The sequence below is a fragment of the Morus notabilis genome, unplaced genomic scaffold, assembly GCF_000414095.1.
Source record: "Morus notabilis unplaced genomic scaffold, ASM41409v2 Scaffold832, whole genome shotgun sequence".
Taxonomy (NCBI): domain Eukaryota; kingdom Viridiplantae; phylum Streptophyta; class Magnoliopsida; order Rosales; family Moraceae; genus Morus; species Morus notabilis.
In genome coordinates, this window is record NW_010367112.1 from 152,926 (window position 1) to 164,133 (window position 11,208).

The 11,208-nt window shown below is 33.6% G+C and overlaps 1 protein-coding gene across 1 annotated transcript; it reads left to right on the forward strand.

Moving 5' to 3' along the window:
• The first annotated feature begins 2,699 nt into the window (after window positions 1–2,699).
• Window positions 2,700–7,175, forward strand: LOC21393142 (zinc finger CCCH domain-containing protein 3). Its single transcript, XM_010111918.2, has 8 exons — window positions 2,700–2,769; window positions 2,855–3,093; window positions 3,678–3,847; window positions 4,006–4,059; window positions 5,271–5,387; window positions 5,497–5,802; window positions 6,138–6,404; window positions 6,498–7,175. Exons 2-8 carry the CDS (start codon window positions 3,030–3,032, stop codon window positions 6,837–6,839), a joined length of 1,320 nt encoding a protein of 439 aa, XP_010110220.1. The 5' UTR covers window positions 2,700–2,769; window positions 2,855–3,029; the 3' UTR covers window positions 6,840–7,175.
• Window positions 7,176–11,208: the final 4,033 nt, after the last annotated feature.

Genomic DNA, 11,208 nt, shown 5'->3' on the forward strand with positions numbered 1-11,208 from the left:
CAGAGAATAATTGTTTATGGGGCTATATATGAAAAATAGTATTTGAGAGAGTTATAAAGAAAAAGTGTTTAGGTATGGACACATTTGAGAAGATTTAATTTTAATAAAGTAATTAGAACAAAATATTTATAAGGGTCATATTTAGAAAAAAAAAAAATTGAGTATGGACAAAATGTTAAAAAAAGCAAAGAAAATAAAAATGTGATGTCATGTGTTAAAAAAAAAGGGAGAAGCCCCTTATGATGCCACATAAAAAAAAAAGCCTTTTCAATTCTTTTATGTATGTTAAAGATTATCAGTAATATTATTCTTAAAAAAAAAAAAAAACCGTTACAACTCATTTATCGATATCAATTACTATAAAAATTATTCCAAAAGTTTAATACAAAAACTAACTTGTCAATTTTTAATGCTAAACTTTATTTCAGATAAAAAATTTGGAAAAATAATTTATGCAAGTATAATTTGCTAATTATTTCTTCTCCACTAATAATCTAACAATATAAAGCTCTTTTTTGGTAGCGCCTGTACTTTTCTCTCTTTTTTTTCCTTTTTTTTTCTTTTTTATCTTTTTTTTGAATTATTTTTTACATTTTAATATTTTCGTGTGCTTTTTAAAAATATATTATTTCTCACTTTATATTTATGAGAGTAATTTTTTTGCATGTGATCCTATTTTATTTTTGATTAGTTAAAATAATTTTCTTTAAATGTATTCTTACTTAATTTTTTTTTTTTGTCAATTGTTATCTTCACAAATTTCTTTTTAAAATAAATTCAAAAATTCTTAAATAATTGTATAAATTAATTTTTCATTATTTAGTAAATAAACTTTTCAACTGTCTTTAACACGACAATACGTGTGAAATACGTTACAAAAACTAGTTTCTTAGAAAGGGAGAAAAAAAACTAGAAGTGATTATAGAAAGGGCAAGGCTACAGGGTCCTAAAAATATTGATGATGGATATCAAATGTTGGTAGTGTCAAGTTATATTTTTAAATAAATGTAATTGTTATTTCTTTTTTTTTCTTATTACCTATAGCATAAATTTGATTATATTGGTCTCGAAAAGAAATTTCAGATGCCATATCCACAAGTGTGAAGTTCACGGAATTCCTAAAACGACGTGTCGTTTAGTACGCCTAGTGCCATTTTTGCGCTCTAAGTGTGAAGAAGAAGAACATATGTTGTGTTTAGAATTAATCATGTTTTTTATTTTTTACATTTGTTGAGAAAAAAATAAAAATATTTTTAAAATGACGTTTGACACAATAAAAATAAAAATAAAAATAATTTTTTAATTTAATATAAATTGAGAGAGAAATAAAAAATAATTTTTAGTTATTTTTTATTTTTATTTTCTCTTATCTCGAGTACAGAGAAAAATATTAATGAATGTTTTATATTGAAAATAAACTCTTAATAAAATTACTAAATATATATTTAAAAATAATTTCGGTTTAAAATTAAAAACGTTTTTATTTTTATTTTTATATAAAAAAATAAAATTATTTTACAATTAGTTCTAAACGCACAATAAATTTCATCTGCTTAACATCGGCAAGTAAAACCCACTCTCTCTCTCTCGAGGTGGGCCCCACTGCTTCTCCCCTTTGACGTTTGCGAATCCAAGACAGAGCTCGTTTTCTTTTGTTTTCCAGTGTTCAGTAGGACCCACACAGCTCCTTGGAATATCACAATCTAAGGGTCCAAATCTCATCACACCCCCTAGGGGCCCACCAACCCCCACCTTGGGCTTTGCCCAAAATCTCTTTCACGCCCCTTTGACGGCGACGATTTTTCACGTTTCTCTCTCCAAATTTTTAATAACCCAAAGTTCCAAACCAAATATCCTAAAGCAGAAAATTTAAAACAAGAGAGAGAAAAAAAAAGGTAAACATTTACAAGATTGTAAGATACATTTGTAAAATACACATTACACGCCTTTAAGGTGTATAAACAATATTATATACTTTATACATTGATCTCCAAGACAAACATGAAAAAGGCACTTCACCTTCTTCTTCTGGAGGGACCGTTTCGTCATTTGGTAAATTTCACGTGTGGGGCCAGGAAGAAACTTCATTTGGGTCCACATCAGAACCGCAAATCTGAGTGGTGAATAGTTCGCCACCGCCATCCCAATTCAAGGGTGAGGATGTGTTATTTATTTCATGAACCTCAAAAAAAAAAAAAAATTGTAATGGCAAAATTTTTTTTTTTTTTTGGGGAGAATTTTCTACACAATTACCATAACAACACCACTTTTTTTTTTTTTTTTAATGTTGGTTTTGTACCTTTGGATAAAAATCCAAAAACGAACAGAAATTGTATATAACACTTTTTTTTTTTTTTTTGGTGAGGAAATTGTACTAAAAGAAAGAATTAATGTAAGCAAAGAATAGTAAATTAACACTGAAAAATATCTTGACGTGCCTTTTGTTGGGCGAACTAAATATAATATGCTCTCTTTAGCTAAATCTCATCAATTCACGACCCGACAAAACCAAGCTTAGAAACGCGCCACGTGGCGGGTAATATAGTAATTTCATATTGTCAATTAATTTATTGTTCGTACACGAGCGCAAGAAAACTTTAACATATTCTCGGGTTCACATTCAAAAGCTACTCCCAAAAAAACTTCTAAATGGGAAATATCAAAAGAATTTTTCTTTTTAAAAAAAAAAAATCGAATTAGAAATACCTATTTGTGATTTTTATTTTTGTTTGTGATTTCACATTGTTCCTGCAGAATTATTTCGCTCTGGTTAATTACTCTTCTTTTATTTTTATTTTTATTTAATTTTTCCTCTTATATTATTTTTCATTTACTTTTTCATTTTCTCCTCCAGTTTCATTGTCTCGGATCATACCCTTTATTGGGGAATTTTCTTTTTTGAGAGAGATTGAGGGTGCTTTGCTCTGATTTGCCTGAAAGATTCGAAAACTTTGCTGGGTTTGATTGCTGAGACTGAAAAACCAAAAGAGAAAAAAAAAAAAAAAAAAACTCTCTTCTTTGTGCTACCGATGCCAGATACTCGGCAGACTCAGAAAAATGCTGTTCCAAATCAATCCGATGGTAACATTGAAGGTGACATCTAATTTTACATACCCTTTTGGGAATTATAGAGATCTGATTATGGTTTTTTATGGAATATTTTTTGATATTGTGGCTCTAGAATGTGGTGATCATGGTATTTTATTCTGTAACTTTTGCCAAAATTGCAATGTGTGTATGTGTTCTGAGTTGGGAATCATTGAATTATCTGAAATTTGTGATTTTTTGCTTCTTTTTGTGTTCATATTTCTTTTTTATTCTATAATATATATGGTTTTTTTATTGATCTTTGTGGAATTGGTTTGAAAGTGGGTTCGTTTCGATTCTTGGTGACATGTTGGTTTCCGGTTTTGAACAACTTTTACAGTTGATCTAATGCGTATTTGAGGTTTGTGAAGGCTGTTGTTTTGTTTCTAGGCCTTTTGTAAATTTTTATTTTGGAGATTGGAGAAAGATCTCAGCTTTAGTTGTTGTTGGTAACGTAGTTCTTGAAGATGGTTGATAGTGTTTAATCTGATTTCCTTCGTTGAAAGTTTTTTGCGAGCCATATTATTTGGACTGAGGTTTTGAAAACAGTGATCGAAATGTTTGCAATTTGTTTTCTTTATGCATTGTAGATGCAATTTGGCGGTTGAAAATCAATGATAATCAGGAAGGGGGTGGTGTGGCTCAATCAAACGTGCTCCCGGATCGACCCGGCGAACCCGATTGCATATTTTATTTGAGGACTGGTTCGTGTGGATATGGAAATAATTGTCGTTTTAATCACCCTGCTTATGCTTCACAGGTAACTAAAATATATGTTGTCAAAATATTTAGACCTTGCATAAAATATTCTGTTTGTTGATTATGGTCCATGCATTATTTCACTTGTTCTTAAATGTCCCTTGTGCTTTAAGGAAGTCAAAAGGATAAAAATGTTTTGTTGCGTCAATACTAATGTAGGGTGCTCAGTTCAATGGAGATCTTCCTGAAAGAGTTGGACAACCTGACTGCGGGGTAAGACTTTTAATTTTTTCAGGTTTCTACTAAGGAGCTATCACTCTTCCTTTTCTTTTAAGCAAATTCTTCTTACAAAGTGGTTTGCTAGTATAATTAATTAATTACCTACAACCTGTGAAGATAAGTAAACAAAGACAATTAATAAGGGATCAGAATTGGCAATACATTTCTTATGAAAATACAATGTGAAAGACATATAAGTTGCCTTCATCCTAGCAAAAGCCGCTTCCAGAGTCTGTTTCTAGCAGCAAAGTGGTGGTGGGAGGGGATGATGTATTAGTCGAACCTTAGGGAACGTTACCTTGCTCCTTGAGTATCATGAGACTGAATAGCCCGACCTTCAAGAGGCTCTTCGTTGGTGGGATGAAGTTGTTTGCTTCTTACAGTAGAAGTTTATTATAGGCATAGAGATTGTAGACGGAATAATCAAATATAGAGAAACATTATATAACTAATCTGAAATACAGAATCAGCCGAATGTTGTCATGAGAGTCCCCAAGAAATACGAATTTGAAACTTAACCTCTCTAACATCAGTTGTTCACAAACGTTGTATGCTATATGGTATAATTTCTTATTCCTTGTGCACTTTTCATTACCAGGTATTGGCATAGTTCCTTTATTGTCTTTTGTTGTGATGGAAACATAAGGTTCTGTCAGCTACTCTGGTTTTCCCCTATTTTTCCGTGGATATTCCATCATGGCTATATTTTTTTAAACAGAAAGCACTGATTTTTTCTTTTGACATTATTTTGCCGTATTTTGATTTATCAGAATAATGCTTGTCAATATGCGCTTGAGTTCATTATTTTGCTCTCTTCCTCTCTCTCTGCTGAAGGATGCATTACACGCTTCATTTCCTATTACAAAGTTTATTAATTTATTTTCATTTATTTAGCAAGGTCAAGCCGTAAATCTTCCAGGGTTGTTCCTTTCTATTAGCATGTACATCTATTTTATATCCTCTGTTTGTCTAGTGATAAGCTTATGGTGCTTTACCCCAAGTATGTAGATACTCCGTTATGTCATTTAAAATATTTGTAGTTTCGTAGTTCTGGACATAAAGGTTATCCTGATCTGTGTCGGTGCAAGTTCTTCTGTTTTAGGATTCTCAATCCATTGGTGGTAACTTTATTTTTCCTGCTCGATTTTTGCTCGATGGAAATTTTTGTACATTGTTATTGTTCACTTTCAAAAAATTTCCTGCAGTATTTTCTGAAGACAGGGACTTGCAAATATGGGTCAACTTGTAAATTTCATCACCCAAGAGACAGGCGCGGTGCTGGACCAGTTTCATTCAACATCTTAGGTTTCCCCATGCGCCAGGTCATTTACGCCCCCTTTTATCATTATTCAATGCCAATTATAGGTGAATTGATAATTGTATCAACCTTTTTTCATTCCTTTCTGACAAATTGAAATCAATTCTTCCCAGGAAGAAAAGTCATGTCCTTATTACATGAGAACTGGATCATGCAAGTTCGGAGCTGCATGCAAGTTTCATCATCCCCAGCCTGCTTCTCTTGGAACCGTGTTTCCTGCTCCCCCTCCTGCTTTTGGATCAGCGGGATCCGCAGTGCTGCCTTCTTCAAATCTACCTTATGCAGGTGGGCTTCCGGCATGGTCTTTCCCAAGAGTGCCCTATGTACCTGGTCCACAACCACAACAACAACCTTATGTGCCTGTTGTTATTTCTCCTTCTCAAGGCATTATATCCGCAGGAGGCTGGAACACCTACGTGGTCAGTGTATCAACTTTTTAAATCAAACAAAATTTGAAGAATCTGTCACTAATGTCCTGAGGCTGTTAGGGTTGTTTTTCTTCTATGTAGCACATTTTGATACTTAGCATCTGAAATGAATCTGTCATATCGTTATTCCCATCCATTGCTTTTGATATCACATCTATGATGTCATTTGGGTATTTTAGGCTATAACCCTTTCTTGTTCTGCTTTCCAACATGGCTACTCCTTCCTTTGCTTTCCCTTTTCGTCATTGTTTCTAGTGTCTCGGTTGGAAGGTAGACTGGAGTGTCAGCTTTTCTTGTTTTGTGACGATGCTTATATTTTTAATTAGGGGAACGTGAGCCCTGTGCCTTCCACCGGTATTGTTGGATCCAATCTTGTTTACAACCCTAGGAATCCCGTGGAGTCGGGTTCCGCTGGACAAATGCACTTGTTATCAAATTCAGGTCTTAGTCTCCCTGAGAGGCCCGATCAACCAGAATGCCGGTACTTTATGAGCACTGGGAATTGCAAATATGGTACAGATTGCAAGTATCACCACCCAAAAGAAAGGAATGCACAATCCGCAAGCAATCCACTTGGACTTCCATCACGGCCCGTAAGTTTCTTTTATGATGTATACTCAGTAATTGTCATGCATTTATGATAATTTTATAATGGGTGAACTTTCTTCTTGTCTATATATATGCAGGGGCAAGCTGTATGTTCGTATTACAGTATGTATGGCATCTGCAAATATGGTCCAACTTGCAAATTCGATCACCCACCCTTGTCCTATCCTTATAACTACGGTCTGAGCCTTCCTGCCATGCTTGATTCACCTTTTCTAAGTCATCAAAGAAGCTTTGCAACAGTCCCAACAATCGAGACTTCTCACTCCATACCAGCAAAATCTTTTGATGTGGTGCAGAAACCATTGAAAAACAAAAGTTGGAACTCGGAAACAAGGCTATCGGAAGATTCGTCTAAACATGTTGGTTCTTTGGTGCACACACCGCCTTCTTCAGAAGCTTCAGAGGATCAATCCGGGTGAAGACTTTTTTGTTCCTATTTATTTTCCTCTTTGCGCATGTCCTTCTCTCGATTAGTATCTTTGAAGGGAACATCTATTACATGCACCTTCTGTCCCCCCATTTTCGCCTGCGGTTCTGAGTGAATAGGTTGTTTGAAATCAATTCGATGAGAGTCTGGGGAGATGGAAGACACATTTTTTTTGTGGTGAATAATACGCAGGTGGAAGATTGTAAGATTTTTTTTTTTTTTTTTTTTTTTTCCTTTTTTCCTGGATCTTCAACTACTCTATCCTGGGATGTTTTTTTAACTCCCTTTTTTCTTTGATAGTTAAATTACACAAGTACATTTCAGACTACAGTTTGCTAGTTTTTGTTTTGAATGATGGTTGGGTTTGAGAAGTTTACAGTTGCTTACACATTAAACAGCAATGATGTTAGTTTTTTTTTTTTGTTTTTTTTTTTTGTTTTTTTTATATTTTAGCTGTTAATATTAGGGAAAAGGAAATAAATACTCTTTAAAATGCATGAATTAGGATTTTTATTCTTTACCTTAGATTAATAATCTTTTTAGTCAAATAACTATCTTAGTAAATTGGTGTTAATAAAAAATGAGGGTAAAAATCTTAATTTATACACTAAGTGCAATTTTCTCTTAGGGTCTGTTTAGTTTGCTGATGTCAGTTTTTAATTTGAGTTGAGATGTGATTTTATATGAGAGGTTTTTACTGTAACAAAAAAGTTAGATGTGATTGTTTCTGAGAGTTTTTTACTGTAATAAACTCAAATCGGTGAAATGAACGAGAACTTAATATATTATGAAACATGAAACGTAATTTTTTTGTTTCTTGGGATCAAACCAGCGATCGTCCCAAACTCGAGCCCCACCCACATTATCCTATGCGGTTTGACTTGGCCATTTGCATAACGAAACGCAAGTTTTAGTTGGTGAGTTAACGTTTGAACGTTTTTGGCATTGATGTTAACAACACTCTAAAGAAAACCATATCTGTGGGGCTTGGCATGGTCTTGAGACTCTTGACGGCACTTGAATAAGGTTCGTCCCTTGAAAAGTCCAGGTCACTCGTTTTTAGAGAAATTTACGGGACGTTTGTTTTCTATATTCGTCTCTGATTCTGAATCATGATTCATAGTTCTCTACGGTGTTTTTTCTCATACAAAATACACGTAAAACGAGAATGACTATGAATCATGATTCTGAATACATAAACCAAACGTGTCAAACTCGCTTTTTAAATACATTGTTTTAAGACTCTTAATTAATAACTTTTTGACTAATATAGTTTTTGATTAGAGGGTATTAATAAAAAATATTGCATACCTTTAAGTTTAGACAATGGGACATTGAAGAATTTCTAATTTCTAATTTCGAATTTCTAAATGATCTATTATGTACATAATATTTATAGAAAGAGATTTTTTTTAGCAATAAAAATATAGATTTTTTTTAAATCTTTATTCAAGGAGTATTGATGAATGGGGACATTTATAAATTTTAGCAGTGTAAATATAACTAAGAATAAAACATACTTAAGTATAGAGTAAACTTAGAGTCTGTTTCTCTGCCCAATTCTTCCACATGTATATTTTTTTAAATTCATTAACCAACTAAATATTTTCTGAGACAGAAAAGAGAAGAAATGCTAAATTATTTGAAGAAGAACTCTGAGAGTTGAATGAAAATGAGAGAATAAAGAAATGTGAAATGCAAAGATTTCCTTTACCCTCACGGTTTCGACCTATTTTGTAGAAGACCCAAACAGTCTCATGGGCCTGGATAAACGGGCTACGCAGCCCAGTGCAATCAAACACCCAAAAACCGAAAGGAAAAAAGAGTATGGAATTTTACCTCATATTCTTAATTAATATCATTTCTAATCAAATATAATAAAAAAAGGTTAATCAAGAATAAGGAGGAAAAAATAAAACCCATGCACTTTAAGGGACTGTTTAGCATTGTTTTTACAGACTGTTTTTAATTTTTTTAAGAAGTTACAGCAAGGTGTTTGGCAAAACCTGCGTTTGCCAACAGCTTCTAAAAATTTTTACCCCACCGTATACTTTGAGAAACAAGTTAGGGATTGCTTTTCTACAGCAACTTCTACTGCCATTGTCTAAATTTATTGAGAAACCCATACACTTTAAGGGTCTGTTTAGCATTGTTTTTAGAGGATGTTTTTAATTTTTTTAAGAAGTTATAGCTAGGACTGGCAATCCGGGTATCGACACGACTCGAAACCTGTACGAAATTAGCGAGTTTGCATTTATCATAAATAGGTACAAGTCAAAATCAGGCCAAACCCATGAAACACAATTAAATAACGTGTCATTTTCAGGTTGACCCGCCAACCCGTAATTGACCCGCCATAACCCGTTTATTAAATGTGTCATATTTGGTAACACGAATACACAACCCATTTATTACCCATTTTATAAACATGTTAAAAAATAGGTTAACACGACCAATTTATCACCTATTTTATAAATAGGTTCAAAAATAGGTGTATAAATAGGTTAACACAACCCATTTATCACCTATTTTATAAACGAGTTGACAGGTAATCAACGGGTTGACACGATACGTTTATGACCTGTTTAATAAACGGGTTATTCATGTCGTGTCGTGTCAACCCGTCAATATACAAGTCGTGTTTGGGTTTTATATTTCGACACGATTAATAAACGGGTCGTGTTCGTGTCAGACCTATTCGTGTCAACTGAGGAGGTCAACACGACACGAACATGACCCACCAACCTGAATTGTCACCCTTAGTTATAGCAAGATGTTTGGCAAAACCTGCGTTTGCCAACAGCTTCTAAAAATTGTTACCCCACAACATAATTTGAGAAACAAGTCAGGAGTTGCTTTTCCACAGCAACTTCTGCTGTCATTGTCTAAATTTATTAAAATGACCCTAATAATAAAATTTAGTTCCCAATCAACTCATTTTATTTCTTTCAAATCAAATTAAAGAATATATTTGATTTTAAATGTTCATATGACAATAAAAAATCTTTAATAAATATCTTATGCTAAATTTTAGTAATATATTTTTATTATAATATTGCAAGTTTAAAATTAATTTACCTTCAATTCTTAATTTCTTTATAGATATATAATTTATTTCCTTGAATAAAACGAATTTATTTTTTAGATGTATTTTAATTACTAAAATGAAAATTATATTTTTTTAGTATTTTGGTGTACAAATATTACGAATATTGACTATAAGAACATAAATAAAACTAATTATAAGTATGTGCGTGTAACACCCTGAAGAATTAATTGAGATTAATTAAGGTAATTAAGATTATCAGTGTGCCTAATCTGGATTATTAGTTGAGTTTAATTAATAAATGTTTCTGACACGTGTGAGTATCAATAGTTCCAAGGTATTTAAATTATTCTCAGTAATATATTTTAACCTAGAAGTGTGTATGAGCGCATTTCTGGACTGTTCTTTTAAAATATAATACACATGCCCTTTTCCTTTCCTTTTTCCTTTTCTTTTCTTTTTCCTTTTCCTTTTCTTTTCTTTTTCTCTTCCTTCCCCGTGCGTCTCTCTCCCACACTCTCTCTCTCACCCTCCCGTACTCTCTCACTCTCACTCTCTCTCTCTCATTTTTGTCCCAAATCAAACGGATCTTGAACCAAGCAAAGATTTAAAGAAGTTTTCAACGTCAAGAGAAGGATTCGAGGTAAGATTACTAAAAGAACCTTTCTTGAATCTTACGTTTTTGGATTTCAAAACCCATTTTTGGTTCAAACCGGATTTTTATGGTTTTTGAGTAAAACTATAGTAGAAATTGGAGATCTTGGGTTCTTTAGACTTGTTTTAGGACCTAGAACCCAGATCTAGTGGTTTCCCTTTGAAAAATCTCGATTTGGGACTGGATTTGCAGGTTTTGAATTGATTTTCGTGAGCTTCTCTCGCGCAGCTGATTCCACCGGTCGACCAGTGCGGTCGACCGGATCACATGGAAACTGGTCGACCTATGCGGTTGACCGGATTGCAGGCTGACCGGTCGACCCGTCCGGTCGACCGGTGTGCACACTACCGGTCGACCGGTAGTGTTGCACTGCTCTGTCACCGGTCGACCGGTTGACACGGGGTTTGACCCTGTTTGGCCTGAAATCGCTGTTTTGACCCCTGTTTTCGGGGAGAACCCAAATTAGCTTCATTTGGGGACTTGAGATAGATGGATTAGCGTTAATCCTTGAGATTGAAAACCCTTGGAATGATAATGTGAAACATTAAAATGGATTAGGGCACACTAATAGGAAGTCTTGTCTTGTGATTGAGATTGGATTACTTTAGGACTGAGAATTGATCCTAAAGTGTCGTTTTGTATCAGTGCTCGCTGTGGATT